This window comes from Acomys minous (genome assembly GCF_964271855.1).
Source record: "Acomys minous genome assembly, chromosome: 5".
Lineage (NCBI taxonomy): Eukaryota > Metazoa > Chordata > Mammalia > Rodentia > Muridae > Acomys > Acomys minous.
In genome coordinates this window covers 99,607,402-99,632,135 of record NC_140494.1, presented here as the reverse complement: position 1 = coordinate 99,632,135, position 24,734 = coordinate 99,607,402, and the positions used below count along the sequence as shown (strand labels likewise).

Here is a 24,734-nt window from a genome sequence, read left to right as displayed (position 1 = left end):
ATTGCCAAGAAAAACACTCACACAACTCATTGATGTGCAGATGTCGAGTTGGTGCCTACATGGACCCTTCACCCTTAGGTTCCATAGTCTTTGGTGTGGGAAGGTACTCTGTAGGCTACTAAAAGAAAAATGTAAACACCAACTCAGTCACAAAATCTTTGGCCTACACTTTGCCTTACCTACAAGGTATGCTAGGGCAATAGTGGCACAGAACTCTTAAGAGTCACAGAACAAAAGACTAAACAGCTCTGAGCACCAAGGTAAAATCCATCACCGTTGATCTAAAAACAACAACAAAAGATATCAATAAAATGATCCCCAAAGGTTATCATCAGAGAAGTTTCCTCCTGTCGCAGATGAGAACAGATGCAGACATCCACAGCCAGACTCTCATTAGAGAGTCCTTGAAACACACAGCTCTACATGGGATGTCTTCATCAAATTCCCCTTTTCAGAGCTTAGGGAATCCCTCAGAAGAGGAGATAGAAAGACTGTAAGACTGTGAGGGGACAGAGGGCACCAGGAGAACAAGGCCCTCTAAATCAACACAGGCAAAACTCATATTATCTCTCAGAGACTGGAAAAGCAAGCATGAGGTTTACAAGAATCTGCACCAGGAACTCTGGATATATATTATAGCTTTCAGCTTAGTATTTTATGGGACTCTGTAAATGTGACACTGAATGGCTCTCTGTTTTTGTGCCTGCTTTTGGGGCTCTTTTCTTTTTGTTGGCTTGCCTTGTCCAGCCTCAATGTGATGGGATTTGCTTTATTTTCTATTTTATTTTGTCATGTGTGCTTGTTAAAAGGAAAGGAAGGAAGGAAGGAAGGAAGGAAGGAAGGAAGGAAGGGACTGAGTGAGAAAACTCAATGTTAGCTTTAAGAGATTATTAGACACTCATGCACAGAGTTTAAGCATTAGTTTCACAAATGTCTGATTAAAGTTAAGAAAGAAGAATCTACAGAGGACAGAAAAGATGCACTATTAAAAGACAAAGGCTGGTAGCTTTCTGAAGTGATAAAGACAAATCTCAGATTCAAGAGTTTCGACAAAATCAAGTAAATTCAAATAAGAAACCTTGCAGTGAAACTAAAGAACACACACACACACACACACACACACACACACACACACACACACACACAAACATGCTCGAAGGCACTGGAATATAAAACCAGCCAGAAAGAAAATGGAAAGTTTTACTTACAAGAGATGATCATTGGGTAAAGGCTCAATGATCTCTCTCGGGGCAGCAGAAGTCAGAAGTTACCTAACTGGAATTGCACCTAAAAGATATTCCCTTTTAAAGGTTTGGAGAAACAAAATTGTTTTTGTTTTTGTTTTTGCAAAATTACAGAGGCATTCACCAAAACCAGAACTCTGTGAAGGTATTTCATTAAAGAGTGTTCAGAAAGAAGGAAATGTCTTTAGGAAGGCCCAGCATCTTGAGAAGAAAATTCTGAGCAAGTCTGGTGAGCATGGACTTGCCTGAGGCCCAGTGACTGTGAAAAACAACCCCTCTGCCGTGGCCTTTAGAGAGAAGCCTAAGCTGGTGGCCAAGGACTGGATGGAAGCTGGCTCAGAAATGACCTGAGTGAAAGCATCCTGAAGTCCCTGGGTGAGTTGGGGGAAAGGGCAAGGCTTTCTGCTATAGCAGCTCTAAAGCTGAAGGGATTGGTGATTGCTCAGGGAGAAGCTGGATGGAGCATAGTGTGGGACTTCTGCACTAGGAGAGAGGTGGGTGGGGAGAGAGAGGGGAAAATACTAGCAAAACTGAAAGAGAGGGAGAAAGAGAGAGAGAGAGAGAGAGAGAGAGAGAGAGAGAGAGAGAGAGAGAGAGAGAACAGCAATGACAAAGAAGGAAAAAGTAAAAAGGGGAACATATGTAAGAAAGCTTGTAAAAATGGAAATATGAGTTACAATGTCTTATAAAGGAAAAATGTGTTCTTTTCAAAAGAAAAAAAGTGTCTAAAAGACTTATTTACAGGCTAGTTTTTTGAGGTCATTTTCTCAATCAAAGTAAATGACTTTCTAGCTTGTGTCAATTGCTATAAAAACTATCTTGTACTGTTGGGTAATAATATTTCTAATTTTTATTATTGATAAAAATGCAATTTCATAGAACAGTACTTTCTACATATACATAAGCAAAATGTGTAATATATATGTACATAAAATGACATATTTGTCTTTAAAGGCTTGATCATTGGCTTATTAAACATTTAATATGAAAAGATGAAATTATGCATTGTCTTAAAATCAAGTTTTGATTTACGGTTAACTATAAGGTTTTATTTATTTTTATATATTTTGCTACAAATGTCCCCCAATTCTGTTTGTAACAATGTTTGTTTTCTTTTGTTTTGTCTGCTCTGTGGAACTCAAGTCCCAGGCTTTTATTCCAGCAGACTGTAGGAAAAACTCAGCTCACTTTGCCAGATTTTGGCTTTTTCTGCTTGCGACTCCAGCCAACTGTGAGCTACACCAGATGTGATTTCCACACACTAGATACTGTTCTCCTGCTGAGGCAGGGTGTGTGCCAGGGGCCGGTTGTAGCCTGGAGATGGAGACCTCGACTTGGAAACTCGACTGTTACAGAAGCATTCCACTTTCATACCACCTTTGTTGTTGCTGCAATTTTACATTTTCACTTGAAAAACAAATTGCTTCCCTTTGGGGGGGGCTCTGTGACCCTTCCTCTGCGGAAGCCAGGCAGAGGTAAATAGCGAGATTTGAAATCCAACAGGGCCTCTATTCTCTGCAGATGCTGCAGTCAGAGAGTTGCTAAGTTACAAGAGGGCCAGAGAAGTGGGCGTGTCTTCCAGGAAAAATTAATCTGCAGCTGTTTTCACTTTCCTTGACTCACAGCACCAGGATTTCTGCGCATGGTAAGTGACAGCACTGCAGATTCTGGGCTCTGGGACCAAATCCCTCTCCTTGCTCTAAAAGCACCCCACCCCCACCCTGCACCTAAAGACTGCCCCCCCCCCCCTTCCTTCCTCTCCCCAGGCTTAGGAGGCCCATGCTCTTTAGGGGCTTGTTGAAACTGCAAGCTTCTAGAGTGGCGAGTGAGTACTAGCCCGTGATTTTTTGAGATTTCAGTGCCATTGGCGGTTTAGGGAAAAACTTACTGGACTGCAAGAATCATTTAAGCAGGCTCCTCTTCCTCTCTTCGTTCTTTTTTTTTTTTTTTTTGGCTTTGTTTTTTGCTTAAAGTGTGACATTTTAAAATTTTAGTCACAGTATAGCCTGATACCAGCCATCTCTCCTCTCATCACCCAGACCCCCCCTCACGTTCCCCCCGCCCGATTCCTTCTTCTACCTCTTTTCAGAGAATTGGGGCCTCTAAGGGGTACCAACCCACCCTGGCCTGGCCTGTCTGTCCTTAACCTCTCTCTCTCTCTCTCTCTCTCTCTCTCTCTCTCTCTCTCTCTCTCTCTCTCCTTCCTTCAATCTTTCAGCTCCAAAGTTTCTTTCCGTTCAGTCAAGTAAGTTATCAGTTTTATTTAAAACTGTGTTGTGGAAGTGCAGTTTGAAGCTTCTGCCCACACAAGCTGTTTGGAGCCCTTAAGATCTTATGGGGGGGAAAAAAAGCTCAGGAAAACTGACCCCCCCCCCTTTTTTTTAAACCCTGCGGTACTGAAAATCAAGGGCAAGCAATTGAAAGTTGAAATTACCCTCTTTTTTGTTTGTGAGCTGTGCTCCCATGTTTCCTCCACGGTTAGATTCTACCTTCCCATCAGTCCGCAGCAGGGGTGTGGCCAGCTGTTTTTCCCGCACTCCCGCCCCCTTCACTGCAGTTGCGCTGCTCAGAGGGTCTGCGCCAGAGCAGATCCCGACTCAGTGAGAAACCCTCCGTCCTCCTGCAGCAGGTTCAGGACTTGGAACTAGATCCCACCTGAGGATACTCTGTACCCTAAATTCTTGGAGGCGCCATCCCTGAGAGACAGAAGGCAATCTTGCCACAACCGACCATTTGTTTAGATGACAAAGGGTGGGGGGGGGGGTTGAGAGCACTTTGTGAGGGAAATTTGCCGAGATTAGAGTCAGGAAACAAAGGGGTTCGAAACGTTTTGTTTTCCTTGTAGTGACTGTGGTCTGCCCCTTTCAGCCTCCTGCAGTGGCCACTGCCAGCTGAGATCTCTGCTGCCAGACACAGTCCATCCTTCAGCTGTGCTGCTGCTCCTGGGTGAGTCTCTAAGCCTCCTGTTGCTGTTATTAAGAATTCTTTTGCTGGGCCTCAGGCCTTTCTCTGTCTCCTTTTGTAAGGGAGCGCCCCTTCTCAGCGTGTTTTCTCAGCGTGTTTTCCTAGCTGCTCTGTGCTTTCATACCTCCTCAATCTGTTGCAGTTCTTGTTTTGTTGTAAAGCAGTTTAACAGGCAGGATTTATTCCACAGTCGCTGAGAAAGAATTAACATGAGTGTTGAGCCAGAATCAACCATAGCTGCAGATCTGTGGGGGTGGGACTGGGAATATCAGATGTGTCGTCAGCAGTCAACATGGAGATCTCTCCCCACCCCCACGCCTCTCTCCTCTCTCTCTCTCTCTCTCTCTCTCTCTCTCTCTGTCTCTGTCTCTCTCTGTCTCTCTGTCTCTCTCTCTCTCTGTCTCTCTCTCTCTGTCTCTCTCTCTCTGTCTCTCTCTCTCTCTCTCTCTCTCTCTCTCTCTCTCTCTCTCTCTTCTGTGTGTGCATGCTCTGCTCTATATGCTAAGCAAATGCTATATCATTAAGATACATCACAACTCAGAATATATTTGAAATTGCTCTTTAGATGAGGACAGTTTGTCCAGGAGTAGTATCATTGTCCAGTGCCTTGGTATCCTTGAGGTATGGTTGCATCACAAATTAAAACAAGAGCCCTTGTGTTCATGGCTCTTAGGTCTAAGGGAAGGTGGAGGTACATAAATCAACCTGCCCCTTGGGGCAATTCATCAGCATCAAAGGATCATCTGTCATGAGCATGCTAAGTGCTCCAGGCAGTGAAACTTCAGCTCCAGTGAAAAGTACCTTCATTGGTGCCTGCCACTGGTGCTTGGGTCATCTTTTGTCACAACAGGTGAAGCTGGCCTAGGTGATGATCAAGTACTGGATGCATGTATGGAAAATTGTAGATCCGTTGTTAGTGTTCCAGGGAAAAGTGTTCTCTTTTGTGGGTTTTTAGTCTCTTTAATAAAAGCATCTAATAAAAGTACTTGGGAGACAGAGGCAGGCAGATCGCTGTGAGTTCTAGGCCAGCCTGGTCTACAAAGTGAGTCTAGGACAGCCAAGGCTACACAGAGAAACCCTGTTTTGAAAAATCTAAAAACAAAACAAAACAAAACAAAACAAACAAACAACAAAACCAAACCAAAACAAAAAAACATCTGGAACCTGACTTAGATAGTAGATTTGGAGGGGAGAAAAACAACTTGGCATCTTCCAGGAGGAGAAAGAGGCCATTCGTGTCTTTTACATTAGGCATGTACATAGCTGTAGAAAGGAGAAGTAGGTCTTTAGAGAAACAGCTAAAAAGAGTGTCGTGCCAAGAAAAGCATGCTTAGGCTTAAGGTTGGTATATGAAAAAGGACACAAAATAAGGCAAAAAAAAAAAGAAGAAAAAGTTAAAACTTTTTGGGTTAATGTTCACATAAGCGAGTAGGCATCAGAGTCCTGTGTGATAGACGCTCTCTGAACTCCACACTGTGAGAGGGCTGGTGGGTAGAGGATACGTTTATTATCTTATTAAGAAAACAGTTGTTCCTCATTTTGCTTTAGCTGTCAGCCTTCTGGAGAGGTTCCTGGCCAGGTGATTGGCAGGCCCAACTGGATTCACTCTCATGGGAAGGGCAATAGTATGTAATGCGTGGCTCCACCCAGGGACAAAAGTAGAACTCAGGTTTATTCTTTTGACCTGGAAGAAGTACCTTTCCTCTAATGGTGCCCCCCAAAGCCCTAGTACCTCCACCTTTTCCTATGGTATTTTCAATCCTGAAGTGGGACCAAGCTCGTGCTTCCCTTCCTAATGTTACGAAGCCAGCTGTGAGGGAAGATCCATTATCCTCAGTGGACTTCAGGGCAGTTAGAATCTGGGTAGCTATGAAACAGTGACACTCAAACAACTGACAGATTCTGATAAGGCAGCTAGGCCAATCATAACCTCAAAGCATAAACTTTGTTCATTTTTTAAAAACCATAACATATGCTATCTTTTAAAAATACTGTAATATTAAAGAAACAGAATTAGGATATCTTAGTTTTAAATTAGAGCTATGTCGCATTTATAATATGCGTATATAAATTAGAACACCTTGGACCAGAATGGGTGATGTATTTGTGTTCTGACCTCCAAAACAACTTATCAACAAGGAGTCTAAGTGTAGATATCCCTTGAATTATGCTGCTGTTCACACACAGGTCTCTGAATAGTGTGAATGAAATAATAAACAGCAGATGTTTATTGAAAAATAGAGAACATAACAACAGGAGCACTGCCAACATCTGTCGCCACTGACAAATGGCTTGTAAGGATCTGCCCCTGCCCCAGGAACTTATCCATACAGATTGACACATTTTTATACTGGTGTTGTGATTCTCATTTTAAAAGTGCATACTAATGTTCAGAGAGGCTGAACTTATGGTACGTGTTCGGTGGGCATGAGATATGATGTAAAGCCACACGTTAGAGAAAGTGGAATTATTGTGTAAAGCATCCTCAGAGATCTGTTTGTGGACACAAGGCTTTTGCGTCTTCCCATTTAATAGAAACTATGTCTTTGACATTTCTGTCTCCTTCATTCCACATGTTCTTCCTGGCTCTAAAACTTCTCCTCTGCAAGCCTGCATGTATTCTGCCAGAGAGAACAAGGTGGGGGTGATGGCATTTGAATGGTCGACTCTAACCATGCACTTTACAAAAACTATCTTTTCACAGAAACACAGTGTCAACATGGTGCGTTCTAGTGGCTTACTCACACGCCAGAGGGACCCAGGTAAGCAAGAGTTAAGACTCCTAAGGCTAGATCATTTAGAACCTAGGGAGTTCTAGCCTGTGGCTCTGACTCTAGCCCATCTTGTTGAGCTGCTGAACCCTGTTCTTTCCCTAGTGCCACTGAAGAGCATTGCTGTGACTTTGTCCATCAATGACTTTGTGGCTGGTGTGTCCGCGACCTTAAACTATGAGAATGAAGAGAAAAACCCCTTGGAGGCCTTCTTCGTGTTCCCCATGGATGAAGACTCTGCTGTCTACAGCTTTGAGGCTTTGGTGGATGGGAAGAAGATCGTGGCAGAACTGCAGGACAAGTACCAGGTCTCAGGGATGAGTTCATCATCACCCCTTCCTGTTTCCATAGAGCTTTCTCTTTAGACTAGATGTTATCAAAGGAGGCAACCCAAAAATGCTAGTATTGAATATTTTCCTTCATTTAATTTTTAATCTGTTTGTCTAAAATTACTTGAGATGCAGATAATTAGCCATTCAGAGTGTAGCTCTACCATTGATAGCACCCATCAAAGTCCCCTCAGAACAGTCTGGGTTTTATCTACACCTTTGGTGTCTATTCATTGGTATCATCTCATTTTTATACCCTTTGTGTTATATATACCCTGTAGGCTCATAAAAGGTATGAAGAGGCCCTCTCTGGGGGATTTCAGGCCTACTTATTGGAAGAAGACAAGTGCTCCCGGGATGTCTTCTGTTGCAATGTGGGGAATCTGCAGCCAGGGTCAAAGGTGGCACTCACCCTGAGATACGTGCAAGAGCTTCCTCTGGAAGATGATGGGGCCCTGCGTTATGTGCTCCCAGCAATCCTGAATCCTAGATACCATCTCTCTGGTGAGTACCTGTCCTTTTTGGGTACCTATCTGTAATGGCATAAGTTGGAAAAGCAGCACTAGATGTGTTGGCAAGAAACACAGAACGAAGGTTCTTCTTGTAGATCGATGTGAGGACAGTTGCCTGGATCTGAAGACCCCCATAGTCCCTTTGGAGGACCTGCCCTACACACTCAGTATGACTGCCACCATCAACTCCCAGCTTGGTATCAGGACAATCCAATCCAACTGTCCATTGAGTTCCATTGACTACATTGGAGATGACAAGACCTCAGCTCAGGTAAGCAGTGCAAGAGTTGCCAGTCCACTGTGCCTTATGTATTGTCCTGGTTATTCTCATCCATCCAAGCATCCTTCTCACTTCCTGAGCTACTGTCTTTCTTACCTACCCTTTGAGCAGTAACTCCTTTCTTGCTGCTCATGGAAGCCTATAGTCCTAGATCTAATTTCGACCTTTTGAAGCACTCAGTGGCAGTTCTAACATGGCTTCTCTGCTCATCCCCTTCTCAGGTTTCCTTGGCTGAAGGACACAAGTTTGACCGGGACGTGGAATTCCTGATTTTCTACAGGAAGGTGCATAGTCCCAGTGTAGCAGTGGAGATGGGGATGACGGAAAGGGACTCAGGTATTTGCTTCCTCATTTGGACATTTGGACATTACCTTCAAGGATGTCACCGCGTCTTACAAGTACCCTCACATAGTGTCTCTTTGACTGTTCTGTCATGTGGCCCGGAAAACATCATCAGCTTGAAATACTGAAAGTCCTTGCACTTTTATAACCAAAAATAGTTTAATAATCAGGTGGTTGTGTCTTGTAGACAAATTTAAGTCCATGAATAAGTAATTGGAGAAAGAATGTGAACAAATAACTTGAGAGAAAAAAAATGCAAATGTGTAAACATGACCCATGACCAGTTTTTAGAAAGATACAACTAAGGATAGTTCTATGACGTTTTACTTCTGAAAAGATCAAAACATGCCCAAATACTATAATGCCTCATGCTTCAGAAAGTGTACTGAAACACCCATGCCCACCCTGTCCCTTTAAGAGATGATAGCCCTGATGAAATTCAAAGACCAGGAAGCAAAACTGAAAGCAAGACAAAAACATGGTGCTGGAATGAAACTTGTAGTGGAATAGAAGGTGTTCAGTAGGGAACCGCAGACGTAGAATTCAGACTTGCCAGTTCACTTCATTTCATGATGATAACACAGTATGGTTGTGTATCCTCATATACTCTCTAAACACTCATGTTGGGGTTGCAATAACCACATCCTTCTCAATTAATCTACACCTCACTACTGGTGTCTCAATCCTAGAGTCAATTTTCGTTTGCTCTTAAATAAAATTTTTTCTTTGCATTTGACAACTTATACACATAGGATGGTCTTCTTCAGACTACTGATTCAATAAAGTGCTTGGAGTTCAATGCTAGTCTCAAGGCACCTGTTTCATCAATGGAGTATTAGTGATTACCTCATAATTAAAGCAGATAGAATTGTCCTGGTGTACATAATTATGATCAGTGCTCTTGTAATTTGTCTACCCGAGAATTACACTCAAGAGCATTGTCATCATTTTCCAACTGCACTTCATCTGCAAAACATTTTTACCAGGTATTAATTCTTTCTCTCTCTCTCTCTCTCTCTCTCTCTCTCTCTCTCTCTCTCTCTCTCTGTGTGTGTGTGTGTGTGTGTGTGTGTGTGTGAGAGAGAGAGAGAGAGAGAGAGAGAGAGAGAGAGAGAGAGAGAGAGAGAGAGAGAGAGAGAGAGAATGTGTGGGCCTGTGTACCGTAGTGCTGTGTGGCCATGGTACATGTACAGACGCCAGAGGACATCTTGCAGGAATCACTCTTTCCTTCCATTGTATGGATCCAGAAGAGCAAACTCAGGTCTTCAGGCTTGTGAGCAGGCAGCTTTACCTGCCAAGTAATATTTTGGGCCTTTCAGTTAACATCTTAATGACCAATGAAGTAAATTTCCATTGCTTTGATTTGTTGAAGAAGTTCCAATATGTGGGCTTATTTTGGCAAATGCTAACCCTGGTGTCTCCCACATTTTCTGAGCTGCCAGGAAAGCATCATGTAATGGCAATGACACCATTGCTACTATTACCTGTTACTTTTATACACTATTCCCCAGTTTTTCATTTTCATATCTCTTGAACATTTATAGCTTACCACCAGCCCTTTGCAAGCAGACTATTGATAAGACTTTTAAAAAAAGAATGAACAAACAAATAAAAGAACCACTCACAACACAACAAAACAAAACATAACAGGATTTAGGTTTGACTTTTCCCAGTTCACTGTTCTGTTCATAATTGATTTCAGGGGAACTGGTGTGTGTGTGTGTGTGTGTGTGTGTGTGTGTGTGTGTGTGTATTCCAGGGAGTGAATGGGTGGATCCAGAGCCTTTTACATGTTAGGCAAATGCTGCCCTTGAGCTGTATCTCCAGTACTCTCTTTAGTGTGCTAATTTTTTCTTTGAGAAAAGACTCCATTACATTACTCAGGTTGGCCTTAGACTGATTCTGTAACCCAGATTACTTTGAACTTGTGATCTTTCTGCCTTAGCTACCCAGGTATCTGAGATTTCAAGTCTTTATCATCAAAGAGTTCGTGGGGACTTTAGGATTCTTTCTTTCTTTCTTTCTTTCTTTCTTTCTTTCTTTCTTTCTTTTTTTTTCTTACAAAGTCTTTCTCTTTTCTGTACAGATAGTTTAATGGGAGCACCTTCTGCAATGGTGAGTTTCTACCCAGATATCCCAGAAGAGGAGACTTCAACAAAATGTGGAGAATTTGTGTTCCTTATGGACCGTTCTGGAAGCATGAAGAGCCCCATGAATAGCCAGGACAGGTCTCAGCTGAGAATAGATGCCGCCAAGGTAAAAAAAGAGCTTCTTTATAATGAGTAATATGTGCCCTGAGGAAGAATCTAGGGGTTAAGTTAGGGTCTGTTTGAAGTGGAGGTATGTTCATTGCTGAGTTTTCTGGGTTTCCTTTGAGTACAAGATGAAATAAAGTGCTGTGAGAGCCTACACCCTCCATGGTTGTACCAGGCATCTGCCCGTGTGTATGCCCAATCACGTTGCTCCTCATACTTTTTCCCCTCCAGGAAACACTGATTCTGTTGCTGAAGAGTTTGCCTATGGGCTGCTATTTCAACATCTATGGATTTGGATCCACCCATGAGGCATTCTTCCCGTAAGTTTCTAAATAGAGAGGTCAAGAAGATATAGGAGGGCATACAAGATAGCTTGGTAGGTAGAAATACTTGCTTCCCATATTTGATCCCCAGGACTCCCATGGTGGAAGGAAAGAATCAGTTTTCACAAGTTGTCTTCTTACCTTCCACCTGCGTACTATCTTATGCATGCACATACACACGCATGCACAGTATCATAAAATCAAATAAAATATTTAAAAAATTCATTTAGTTATCCACTTTACATATTGACTCTACACCTTCCCTCCTCTGCTCCTTGAGCCCTCCTCCCCCTCCCACCCTCCTGCCCCTTTCATCCTTCCCTTTCTCCTCTGAAAAGTGCCTCCCCCGCACCCGTCAACCCATCCTGACACATCGAGTCAAATCAGGACTAACTGCATCCTCTTGAACTGAGGCCAGACAAGGCAGCCTAGCTAGGGGCAAGCGATCTAGAAGCAGGCGACTGAGGCCATGTCAGAGACAGTCCTTGCTCTACTTGTTAGGGACCCCCACATGAAGACCAAGCTGCCCATCAGTTATGTATGTGTCAGGGTCCTCCTAGGTTCAGATCATGCATGCTCTTTGGTTTGTGCTTCCATCTCTGGAAGCCCCCGTGGGCCTAGGTTAGTTGAGTCTTTGGGTCTTCTTGTGGAGTTCTTGTCCTCTCTGGGTTCTTCAGTGCCCTCTTCTTCCAGAAGACTCCCCAAGCTCCTCTTAATAGATTAAAAATGTGGTACATTTACACAATGAGATCCTACTCAGCTATTAAAAACAAGAAGATCATGAAATTTGCAGGCAAATGCATAGAACTAGAAAATACTATCTTGAGTAAGGTAACCCAGACCCCAGAAAGACACACACGATATATAGTAATAAAAGGCTATTATCCATATGGTACAGAATGATTATACTACAGATACCCAGTTAAAAATATATTTTAAGGAAGGAAATGCATTGTAAAACAGTTGGTGAAAAGTTGACCAGGACTTGGGGGGAAATTCAGATGCTATTTGATGAGGCTTCCCAGCACTGACAACTTGATGCTGCTATCACCTGACCTCATGTTCTTGTTTCTCTCAGGGAGAGTGTGAAGTACACTCAGGAAACCATGAAGAAAGCAGTGGAGAAAGTGAAGCTCATGTTGGCAGATCTTGGAGGGACAGAAATTTTAACACCACTACGGAAAATTTTTAGGAAAACTCCCATCCCAGGACATCCTTTACAGGTAAGAATTGGAACAAGGTGAACAGAAGGGACAGAGAGAATGAAAATTCTCCTTAAGGATACATATTCTTGACTGTCAATGCAAAACTATAGAAACAGTGTATGTACTTCAGGCTTCTACTGTAGAGGAGAGATAAATAAAGATAAGAGGCACTTGTCTTCTTAACTAAAGCAAAACTAATGTGGTGTGGCTAATGCCTAAAACTTGTAACGTTTCTGAGTGCTGACCATGTGCAAACATTCCAAGTCACAAAACCCTGGAAAATAGTGATCCCTAGTCTGTTTAAAAAGGCACCAAAGACCAAAAAAAAAAATTAGTTGAATTGTTTCAAGGGTTAAGTTCTATTCTTTTAAAATTAACTTTTAAAAACTATATTTTATTAATGTATTCATATTACATCTCAATTGTTATCCCATCCCTTGTATCTTCCCATTCCTCCCTCCCTCCCATTTTCCCCTTACTCCCCTCCCCTATGACTGTGACTGAGGGGGACCTCCTCCCCCTTTATATACTTATAGGGTATCAAGTCTCTTCTTGGTAGCCTGCTATCCTTCCTCTGAGTGTTGCCAGGCCTCCCTATCCAGGGGACATGGTCAAATATGGAGTACCAGAGTTTGTGTGAAAGTCAGTCACCACTGTCCACTCAACTGTGGAGAATGTCCTTTCCATTGGGTAGATCTAGGTAGGGGTTCAAAGTTTACTGCATGTATTGTCCTTGGCTGGTGCCATAGTTTGAGCAGGACCCCTGGGATCAGATCCGCCCATCATAATGTTCCTTTTTAGGTCCAACTTGATGAGTGTTCTTTTGTTTATTTTGTACAGATCTTTGTCTTCACCGATGGAGAAGTTGTGGAAACTTTTAATGTAATCAGAGAAGTTACGTTCCACAGCAAAAGGCACAGGTATGAGGGCAGTTTCATTTCTACCAGGGAACAGGATTTTAGCAAGGCCAAACATAGCTGTGCATCACCTGATACTAAGCACTTTTGACACTGATTGAAAAAATTGAGATCTACCAAGTGATTATTTATTTTCCATGAAAATAAAATGAATACTCCAAATAACATCACTTACATAGAAAACTAATTTACCCTTACCTTTTTGAACCTTTTGAGTGTGCGTGTCCCCAAAGGGTTCTGTCCAAAAGTCTATTACAAAGGACACTGCTCTTTGAAAGCCCAATGTTAGGTTTTTACCTGTTATTTGTACTTGTTATTTGCTCCACAAGGTAAATGTATACCTTCTGAGGTCTTGACCCATATGTTGTTACTATCATGGTAGAGGCATAATTTAGTTGTCTTATTTTCCTTGACGTTTATTAAAAATACCTTGTAGAAATTCCATGGGAAAGAGACTCATTTCCATTGAGAGAAGCTTTGACAAATGAGCATTGCTAGGGCAGGGAAATCAGTTTGTTTTAGGGCAGTGGTCATTGGTAGGTTGCACATGTGCCAGTGCACCATCAGAGGAAGGAAAGCACTGACTGACCTCAGTGGGCCATAAAAAAGAGGATGTGAAGTTGGTAGGGACATAGTTGAAACAGAGCATCTTGGAGGACTTGGAGATATTAGTGAAAGGTGGACATAATTAAAATACATTGTATATATGTATGAAACTCTTAAAGAACGAAAGGAAAATATTTATGGAGTTTTCTACTAGTTTTCTAAACTGCAACTAGTATTTACATGAGCAGAGCCCACGCTGAGTGTTGGGGCCCAAGCTACATATTTAATTCCTGTAAGTCACACTGACTTATTAAATTGCTTACTAAATGGTGAATTCAACTCACATCTCTAACTCCTATATTTGTTACTCAAAGTAGAGAAAGTGATAATATTAATTTAAAGTTTTACTGTGATGGTAGAAGTAATAAAACTACATAAGCATCAGGAATTATCTTGATACAATTTAAGTATCATGAAAATTTTCTTTCATTCTACTTATTGTTTTCATTAGCATCCACATGAAGCACTCTTGCGAGTTCTAGGCATTCAGACACTGACAGCTTTCAATTTGATCCAATACACAAAGAGATATAGCTCATGACTGAAAGCGTATAGTAGAAATTTTGACATGGTGATCTAAAGGTCATGATGGGCTGTGTTCTATAGGATGAAAATTCCCAATCAGTTCACTACAATTAGGAACTGGGTCCTGATTCTTGCATATTTTAGAGAATTAATTTTGTACCTGATGCCACTAGGAGCTGTGACATATTAACCAATCAAAAGAGACCAATAAACAGTCCCAATTTATAGTGTATTGATTTACAGTGAAGGCTGTGTTATACCATCTAAAATGCTTATTTGTTTTATGAATAATATATTATTTGTGTGTATACTGTTCTGGGAAATTAAACAGTGGAAAAAAAACCCATTGCTTTGTGTGCATCTACTTGGAATAGAGAATTTTTCCTTAAAAAGGCAGGGACATGTTCTTCAGCCTGATGTTCCCCCTGCCAGGGCAAACACTGTGCTAGGCAGTGTCAAGTAGGTACTGTTAACACCTTTATATCATTCAAAAGAGGAATTGTGTGTTTAGATAGATCAGTTGGTAGGGCATAATTTTGGACAGATTCCTTTGATTTTTGCACCCCAGATCTTCATGTGAAAATGAAATAGGAGAATATCTGAGGAGACTCTGGATAGGTAAATTGTTTCCCAACGGTGAGGCCTTTTTATATATCTTTAAAACAGAACATATTTGATGAATAAAATTATTCCAAAGTTAGTCAAGAAAGTACACTGTATTCATATAATTTTTGATAATGATGTGCTAGTTTCATAACTGCATTCAAGTTCAATCTTTAAGCTCCATCTTCTTACCTTCACAGATGTTTCTCATTTGGCATTGGAGAAGGGGCCTCCACTAGCTTAATAAAGAGCCTTGCCCGGGTATCAGGGGGCACTGCAGAGTTTATCACAGGCAATGATCGGATGCAGTCCAAGGTGAGGGTCCACTGTGTATAAAGAACTGGATAATACAAGTAAAAGCTGAGATAGAGAGGGACATTTCTTCAAGGTCATGAATACAAGCTTCCTCTAGAATACATTTCCTGATGCCTCCAACGCTTAGTTCATATACTTGGTGGGGACAATTCTAACCTGTGGAAAGAGGGCCCACTGTAGTACGCCTCTGATCCTGTTATACATTAGCTCAGAGATAATTTGCGGAGAGTCGAGGCTTTTTATGTTGAAACCAGACAGACTAAGAACTTTGGTTGTCATACCTAGGACTCAGGCATGCACTTTCAGACCTCTCCTAGTGTTATGTTCAACCCTTACTGCAAACGATATCAAGCAAAGGAGAAAGATCAAGTGTGGCATGTGTTACACAATTACAGTGACTTCAGATTGATGCAGTTTTATTAGTATGTATAAAAGGAATCCGTCCTTAGACATATTTCTAAGCTTCTGACTCACAGTATCATCTTTACTAAATCTCTTCTCTGTGAATCTTCTCCTCTCAGCATTTTATCCATTCACATGTGTGTGTCAAATGTGGTTTCCTTTAAATTGCAATGGAAGAACAATAAGGCTACACTTTGTACAGCAGTAGGAGTTAGACATACCATTCATTATGGCCCATGACCACATTGTACAGTACGTCATTAAGGGTACAAATCACTATCGTGACTTGCTTATACTGACTCTGCTCTTTCTCCTCCTGCAGGCCCTTAGGTCCCTGAGGCGTTCTTTACAGTCTGTGGTAGAGGATATCTCTCTGAGCTGGAGTTTGCCTCCTCAGGTGTTTGCACACATGCTATCTCCAGAACAAACTGTTATCTTTAGGGGTCAAAGGTTAATCATCTACTCCCTGCTGGTTGGACAGATACCGGTGAGTCCACAGCATTAATCTCTCTTCTTGGTCCAGCTACCTCTCTGGCAGACTCATTAAATAAATAAAGTAGATAGTGTTCATTTTTTTCTGTATTTTATTATATATATGTATATATAATTGATTAATTAATTAATTAATTAATATTACATCTCAATTGTTATCCCATCCCTTGTATCCTCCCACAGGGTATTATATTTGCTAGTTAGAACTGGCCAGGAACACTTCTCATCACTTCAGGTTCCTGCTCTCCCGAACACATGGTTTCTAGAAAGAAACTTGAATATATTAAGCTGGGGATGGTGGCCTGCAGCTTATGTCCTCACTATCTTCCTGGTGATTTTTTTTTCTTTTTGTCTCCAACTTATAGCAAGAAGAGGCTACAGGCGAAGTGTGTCTCAAATACAAGCTCCGTGGCAAAAGTTATGAGGAAAAGGTGACATTTTCTGTACAGCCCAAGCCTGATGACAAGTGAGTGTTCTGTTTTCTTTCCCCTTTCTTCTTTCTTTGTCCCCATGGTCTTTGACGGCTGAATTCCTGAATTCCTGACACTGGCCCCTTCTCTCTGATATTCTTTTCCTTCTGTGATGTGTAACTTTGAAAGGCTCCAACGAAAGGCATGTGGGTTTTCCTCTTACTCCCAGAAAGTTTTTTTTTCTTTTAGCCACACCATTCATCGTCTTGCTGCCAAGTCCATGATCCAGGCCAAAGACTTTGGCTTCAAGGAGACGTCACTGATCTATAAAAGAGATGTGCTGGACATCAGCTTAGAGTCTGGTGTGATGAGCTCCTTCACGGCCTTTGTTGCCATCAACAAGGAGCTCAATGAGCCAGTCCAGGGGCCCCTGGTTCATAGGGAGATCCCAAGGCCAATTCTTTTCGGGGGTTCCTCTGCAGGGTCAAGAAATTACTCTGGTAAGTTTTATTCCAGAAATACTTTTATGAATAAGGAATTTTTACTATCTGAAAGTACTATATAAAGAAAATGTATAAAATATTCTTAAGTTCTTTTTTTTTTCTTGTCCCTCCACATATAGGATTTGTGACTAGTCTTAAAGTCCTCTCTTCCAAGGAGATTATATATATATATATATATCAACTGAGAAAGAGACTTGAAACCATGTGTTCAGAAAAGAAACAAGGAAAAATTTTAATGTAAATTTAAATGTAAAAATTTCATAGAAAGGACTGGAAAGATGGCTCAGAGGTTAAGAGCACTGGCTGCTCTTCCAGAGGTCCTGAGTTCAATTCCCAGCAGCCACACGGTGGCTCACAACCATCTATGATGAGATCTAATGCCCTCTTCTGGTGTGAAGGCACACATGCAGGCAGAGCACTGGATAGATAATAAATCAATATTTAAAGAAATGCATAGGAACCTTGAATAATGAAGAGTTAAAAGTTGAGGATGGTCTGTGGTGTGCATGACTGGACTGCTAAAGGGCACAATGATGCGTAATGACTGAAACGGTCCGAGACATGAGGAAGTGAAGACTTTGACAAGAGGGGACTTGAAAGACCGACTAGGGAAAGCGGTAAAATGGAATGCTCAGGGAAAAATATAATTGTCTGTTCAGGATAAGCGTGCCCTTATAACAACTGAAGATGATCGTGATCTAGGGGACTAACTTCAGCAGTGCTCACTAATTTCTGAATAAAAAGGAAATGGAATTTTGGTTTCATTCCAAAATTAGGATTTTTGCCAAATAGGTGTAATGCAGAGGAAATGACTGATAAGCAATTTAAGTAATTGTTAAATGTGTGCAAAGTGTCGGATTGAATACAGAACAAAGGTTGTTAGGAAGAACTTGATGTTAAGTGGAAAAGTAGAAGAACAGAGGATTTAAGTACTCTAAAATGGTTAGAGACCAAATATAATAGTTTCTAAACTAAAGCGCTAGACATATATGTATATATAATATATGTATGTATACATATATGTTTATATGTGTATACATATATGATATACATGTACATACATATGTAGGCATATGTATGAGTATATATGTTCATACATATTAATTCTAATTTATTTCTGAAAAATAGAACAATGTTGAACGGTGACAAGTTTGTCATGAGTGGGGAGGCTGGTGCTAAGTAGAATTAGCCAAAGTCCTTGGATTTGAGGAAGTCAGGTCTATTCGTGGTGGCATATGCTACCCACAAAGGGAGCACAGTTCTCATGTTGATTGCAGAGACGGAAGTGGAGTGGAGGTTGGCGTAGCCTGAGTTACAGGTAGTTCAGTGGATGACAGGAAGTAACAAAGAAGCCGGAAAATAGGAAGATAGACGGGAGGGAACTCAAATGAGGGAGGAAGTGTGACCTTGTGAGCCTGGAAAAGCTGCCAGCACCACTTCTCAACCCTTATTCTTACACGTACAGTCCATGGGCATGGTCAGTTTGGGAGTGATAGCAATTTTATGTGAGAAAGAAAAAATTCACTTCAAGTTAAGACATGGTTGAAATCTCCCTGGCATGAGTCAACATATGGGTGAAAGATTATTTCCTGTGTGTGTGGGTTCCAGGGGAAAGAAGGTAGAAAATAGAGAGGCTTAGAGAGTACACTAGAAGGCAGCATATGGGAGAAAAATAAAATATAAGGTGATGAGTAAAGCCGAAGAAGATGGGAGTGATTGCGTCCTAAATCGTCAGACTATCTTTTTTAGCTTTGGAGAGCATAGATGCCTCAGTGTAAATGTCTGCAGTGGTGTCTTTCAGGTTTACCCAGATCTTTACTCTGCGCCACTGCTCCTGTACCTCAGCCTCCAAGGAGTATACTCACGGGATTCTGTGGCGTGATGGCGCGCATGCCAAATGGTGAGGAACCTTTAAGTTCAATGTATCATAACGGCTCCTACAGCCTCACTAAGCATTTTCCCGGGGACGTTGTCTTACCGAGGTTTGTCTCTCGCTCATCGAACTAGGCGCACCCCAACAGCCTCATCACAACCAGACGATGAAATGTATAATTCACACAGATTCTCGCCCTGAGTTGCCCCACCTCGCCAAATATGAAAGTTACCAGCAAGGTGAGATGGACTTTAGTTTATTTCTCTAATCTGTGGGGATTGAAGAACTAGTCCTCCATATCTCTCTACCAGGACATCTTTGGGGAGCACATGATAACACGTTAGCTTTGTCTAGTACCAGCCCTGGTTATGGTTAGCACAGCTCCATTGACTACAATGTAACCTCCTCTAAAATGGGCCCTGGTGCGCCTTTAGGCTAACAAGCCCCTCTTTGCCATCTTTTCCTACACAAGCCCCTTGTAGGCAGGGCCTGTAGAACTGGGATGCCATTGTATTTGGCTCATTCTACTGTGGCCACCCCTTCATGTATTGGGCATGAAGGTACATCTTGCTATTGTATGGCTCTGAATTCAGAAAGCCAATCAGGCAGGCTAAGAGAACAGTGGCTACATAATTTCCCAACACTTTCTCTTTTGTTTTCTTCTCAAAGGGAGTAAGGAGCATAGTATGGCACAGCTGATCTATCTCCAAAATGCAGACGGTTCCTGGGATATGAATGAGGAGTTAGCTAAGATCCTAGGTACTAGTTTGGAAGACATAAAGGCTTCACAACCTGCTAAGGTAAGATCCAAAGAAAAGTGTATTTTTAAAAATATAATATTGTTAGTAGCGAAAGGTTTTTTTGTTGTAATGAATCAAGGTCTTCTTAAGATATTGCCTAGATTAACACCTAATAAACAGAAATTGATTGTTTTGTGGGAAGAAGAATAGACTAATAATCATATTAAGTTTATTCCAAGGGTAATGCATGACAAAAGAAAATTAAAAATCCTCCTCTACTTCATTTACATTTCTGTCAGATAACTTAGTTGTACAAGTAAAAATACTGTTACGTGTCCCTCACATCAGCTAAGTAGGGAAGCTAGCTTTCTTTTATGTTGCTATTTATAGATTAAGAAGGTGAATGGTACAAACCTTGTTTGTCTCTGATGGGTAGAGCTGTCTTCAGTCCTAGGTCCGTGTCTTAAGATGCCCTAATAACAGTCCCATTTGGATTCACCTTCAACTAAAGATTATGGTCCACATTTGAGACAAAATTAATTGAAGTCACAATAGGCTGACCAGTTATCTCGAATAAATTGAATTATGGTGATGTGGATCAGTTACACTTCAATTTGTATAATAACTTGGCAAATCACCTAACTGATGATAAATTCTTGAAATATAGGATAAATTGCAAAACATGAAGAAAAAAATTATTCTGCATAATTCCTAAACCTGGAATGTGATGGAATAAATGTCATGTATGTCTGGAATGTGGCTAATGCAAAACGAAGCCACAGTTTAAACTGAACTGCACTTGTGTTTAGCACAAAGCTATTTCAAAGAGTCAACACAAAAATACATCACAAAATTCATTTGGTTTGGATTACATGCTAACCTTATTATATGTAGTATATGGAGTTAAATATAATATATGGGCAGATGAGGGTACAGTTCACGGGAATATAAAGCTCTAAAAAACATGAGCAACTGAAGGTACAGTTCACGGGAATATACGTCTCATGCTGGACAAGTCCAAGCTTTGCAGTCTGAAGCCCTTGAAACAACAACAAATGCTAAAATTATTGTGGCTGTTTGTTTTTGCTTTTAAGAACCTGGGTATCTGAAGATTTTTAAAGGACATGTGTCTAGCATTATATTTTTATATAGATGCTGTTTTAGAGCAAAGAATCAAAAGGGTAATTTACACAAATTGGAAGGAAGATACAGGGATAAAGAAAATTTTAACACAGATTGGTTGAGAGCAACACATGTGAGATGAGCATCCATTCTACAACACGGCAACCAGGTTAAGAGGATAAAGAAATCAAGAGACCTGCTGTATAAGATTTCAGTAAAGGAATTTATTGAAAAAGGAAGTATCTGGAATGAATGAGCGAGGACAACGTAGTTGAAAATACATGGCACTAAACCATGAATGGATTTTAAGCTGTAGTGATTTTTAATTACTTAAATGTTTTATTTGAATGTTTTTTAAATCCACCAAGTTCTGCATTTTTATATAGGTCAGTATTTCCAATGATGGTTCTGGTGAGCATGTCGACCCAGAGGTTCCTATTAATGTATGACAGAACTCAGGGATAAGCTATGCAATAGAACCCTGGTCCAAAGTAGTAGAAAAGTGGGTCTGGGCTTCAAAAGTATTGGATAAATCTGGATTTTATTTCTTAAAATGAATGCCTCAGGCACAGTCACAGGGGAGGGGGTAAAGGGAAAATGGGAGGGAGGGAAGAATGGGAGGATACAAGGGATGGGATAACCATTGAGATGTAACAAGAATAAATTAATAAAAAAATGAATGCAACCTATATATCAATAAAAGCAAGTATGACTATTGGTCCTAAATTCTCACTTGTACAAGCATATAAGAGAGAGACAATGTCTTTCCAGAAGTTGCTCATATAATCAGACATTTCAACTGGCGGACACAGTGAGAAGCAGCAGGTTTGATGGTTGGTGGAGGCCTCAGGCTGACCTGTAAAGCCAAATGCTTTGGCTGTACTCACCGACTTTCTCAAATACATTTACTTCCAGATGTGACCATTTCAGGGTATATTTAAAAATCGCTGTGGTATCTTAGAGAAGGAGAACATGCCTGGGGTTCTTAGGCATGAGCATGAGCATGAACGGGTGTCTTAGGAAGGAAGTGAAGGAGGCATCATTCAGAGAGGACAAGATAGCTGCTGCTGAATGTGGAGAGTCATACTATAAAGCAGGAATGGTCACTGATTGGCTGAGTGTAAAAGCCGAAACCGTAAGGAAAAATGGGTGAAAACTCATGGGTAATATAATTATTTTACTAAAGTTTTCAGCTCAACAGTGTGATTACTGAAAACGTATTTGGTCTTCAGTCCCACCTCTGTCATTGACGCTAGGATAACAGTGGGTAAAACATTTTACTTTTGTATGACTTTTTTTCCTTGTAACTATTGAGTTGAAATTGTTGTTGTTGTTGTTGTTCCCCATTCTAGATTGGAAATGGGGTGGAGGATTCGTGTAACAAAAAGATTTTATAAAATCAGCTATTTATGTATGTTCTTCTCTGAGCATAGTTGAGCATCCTCTTTAGAGGTCTTTAATGGGTTTCCATCACTGACCTAGAAGTTGTGCTTGACCTACAGCTAGAGACTTTCCTATCCTAAGTCTCAGTGGATTAGTAACCTGATCATCAGGGGAAATATCAAACACAATATGTTCAATGTGAGGATAGATGGGAACCAAGAAACTCATTGCAGCAGTAGCAGTTTGGGGGATACAGAATGGGGAACAAGTGAGGTTTTGTATGTGTCCTCTTGAGAGACTTCTTAATCCATCCTGGGAATGAGGGAATTCTCTGTCTGTGCAGGTAGAAGAGCCCTCAACCTGGGCTACAATGCTGGCTGTGATCTGGCTGCATGCATATAGCAAGGACTTGAAGAATGAGTGGGGACTTCTGGAAAGAAAGGCTGTGGTCTGGCTTCACAACAATGCAGGTAGGAGCACAATCCTTACCCCTTTTCCATCTCCTTTATTAGGGAGTCAGCTACTGTGCCTCCACCTCTGGAAGAGAATGAACACTGGATCTTCCCCACATTCATATCCCCAATGCAGACTCAGAGCTTTTTCTGCTCCCTTAGATCATCTGTCTGTGGCAGACTACGGTTGAAATGTATAATGGGAGCTGGAAAGAGGTCAACAAAGTTGGAAGGGACACAGATGGGGAGATGGCAAGTGGCAAGCACACAGTGTGGCAGTGATTGTCCTCTCTCTCTCTCTCTCTCTCTCTCTCTCTCTCTCTCTCTCTCTCTCTCAGTACTGAACTGAGTCTCAACACTTCCGGGCTCAGAACAAATTTTTTCTTGGGCATTCATTGTCTCCCTGTTGATGCATTCTGAATCAGCCTGAATGAAAGACCAGTTGGGGCATACAGAAAGCCGGTACTCCTGGCTAGGAATACTGAGGAAAGATAAAGCAAGGATAAGGGTGGATGACTTGAGAGGTGGAGAGAAGTCAAAGAAAGAGCTTTCTTCCCATCTGTTATCTCGAAGCCCTGACTCTTGTCTCCCCTACTCACAGCCCGTGGCTTCTCCAAGTTTACGCGCTCTGCCAATAAGTTCATGAAGACATCTGTGAGTTCCTCGATCTTCGCCTGATGTGGGTGATGTCCAAAAGGAAGCCCATCTCTGCCTCCTGCCACATCCTTCATCTTCTCTTCTGCTAAAATAGATGTTTGTCTTAAGTACCATATGACCTGTACCTTATTATAAAAATGAAGGATGACCACATCGCTTTGGCTATCTCATTGGATATGAATTTTGGTTTCTGTGTATCCCTTATGACAAGTGCTGGTAGACAAAAACTATTTCCTATCTTGGAGTAGTGTAGAACATTTGCATGTAGTATGTTTCTCCCAACTTTTAAAAACATATTACTTTGTAGTCTAAAGACTGGCAGTGCTGCTACAGAATGCCTGCGTTAAATAATTGTCTTCATTATCTTTTCCCACTCACCTTTCATTTCATACACTTGTCATTATATATTATACTCAATACAATTTGAGTTTTTCTTTTCTTGGAAGAAGTTGGAGGTAAACTGAAAGCCAACTTCACGGGCAATGTAACTTCAAGATCATAAAGAATCAGTGGGTCTTCATTTTGCCCACTGTTACTGGTGAGAACATTCTTGATGCACTCTGAGTGGGCATTGACAGTCTATGCTCCACACCTTTCTTTCTCCTGCCCAAGTGATTTGAGGTGAGTCATATTTGTAAATAGAAGTCTGTCTTTAACCATCAGTCATTCTGTATGAGGTTGATAATGAAATCTTTAGACCTAGTTTTAATCTACTAAGCCCATGAGTTGGTTATGGTCTGGTTTACTCAGAATTAATGTAGTTTGTGCTGAGACCCAAATATGGTTTGTCCAGCCTGTGAAGAACGGGGTTCCCCTGATCACTCTGAAACTCACTCTTTTACATACCCTATCACATTAAATGACGCTATTCCTGCAGATTCCTGTTTTACCAATATTAAAGTGTCTATTTCAACTATGACTTTTGACTGGTCTTTTGTGGAGTGATTCAATGAACATGAATTAGTTTTTAATAAAACTACCATTACCAGCACCAACATTTTGGATGTGTCCATTGTTCACACAGAGAGTATTAATGCAACAATTGGAGGGAGGCGCAGTTTTTGCCTTCAGCCAGATTTTACCACTTGTCTCCATTAAGCCAACTTTAAAAGCTAAATTGATGGTACAAAATAAAATAAAACGTGACCCTGACCAGTGAAGGTTTGACTAAATCTTGAGAGGAGAACCACCTGAATGAGGGACAAAACACAAGACACAAAGAAGGAGAGCAAGTCTTAATATTGATCAAACTCTCAAACTTTATTTTTTCAAGTAGCGGTTTTTATAAGGCAGGAGACAGGGAAGCATATTGCTATGGCAACCCAGTGGCAGGCTATCTCAAGACATGGGCAGTTCCAAGCAGGTCATAAAGTTCTGCCACACCGAATATTTTGCTCTATCCTTATCTAATCTAACTGATAAACCACCACAGGGTGGTTCCATCTTAATCTTATCTTTAGTCTAACTGCCGAACCACAACAGGGTCAGCTGGTTTCTGGTAAATGACAG

General features: G+C 41.2%; 1 protein-coding gene across 4 annotated transcripts; it reads left to right on the top strand.

Annotated features, from left to right (window-relative positions):
- The first annotated feature begins 2,870 nt into the window (after positions 1-2,870).
- LOC311598250 (von Willebrand factor A domain-containing protein 5A-like) lies at positions 2,871-24,144 on the top strand. Of its 4 annotated transcripts, none has more exons than XM_084783269.1 (20): positions 2,871-2,889; positions 4,113-4,190; positions 6,913-6,970; positions 7,085-7,287; positions 7,590-7,812; positions 7,916-8,091; positions 8,322-8,436; positions 10,529-10,698; positions 10,929-11,017; positions 12,099-12,243; positions 13,066-13,145; positions 15,077-15,191; positions 15,916-16,080; positions 16,451-16,551; positions 16,745-16,995; positions 18,800-18,898; positions 19,006-19,110; positions 19,541-19,671; positions 22,460-22,586; positions 23,170-24,144. In XM_084783269.1, the coding sequence occupies exons 3-20, from the start codon at positions 6,928-6,930 to the stop codon at positions 23,244-23,246; spliced, it is 2,415 nt and encodes an 804-aa protein (XP_084639395.1). In that variant the 5' UTR covers positions 2,871-2,889; positions 4,113-4,190; positions 6,913-6,927; the 3' UTR covers positions 23,247-24,144. The 4 variants fall into 4 exon arrangements, with proteins under 4 accessions (XP_084639395.1, XP_084639393.1, XP_084639394.1 ...); XM_084783267.1 differs by lacking the exon at positions 2,871-2,889 and adding an exon at positions 3,769-3,873; XM_084783268.1 differs by lacking the exon at positions 2,871-2,889 and adding an exon at positions 3,809-3,954.
- The last annotated feature ends 590 nt before the right edge of the window (positions 24,145-24,734 follow it).

What these genes read in the sequence shown, in the direction of transcription:
- LOC311598250 (XM_084783269.1), top strand. Translation starts at nt 6,928, where the DNA reads ATGGTGCGTTCTAGTGGCTTACTCACACGCCAGAGGGACCCAG. An exon ending in TCCTAGATACCATCTCTCTG is followed by an intron (nt 7,813 to 7,915) that starts GTGAGTACCTGT and finishes TTCTTCTTGTAG; the next exon opens with ATCGATGTGAGGACAGTTGC. An exon ending in TTCCACAGCAAAAGGCACAG is followed by an intron (nt 13,146 to 15,076) that starts GTATGAGGGCAG and finishes TTACCTTCACAG; the next exon opens with ATGTTTCTCATTTGGCATTG.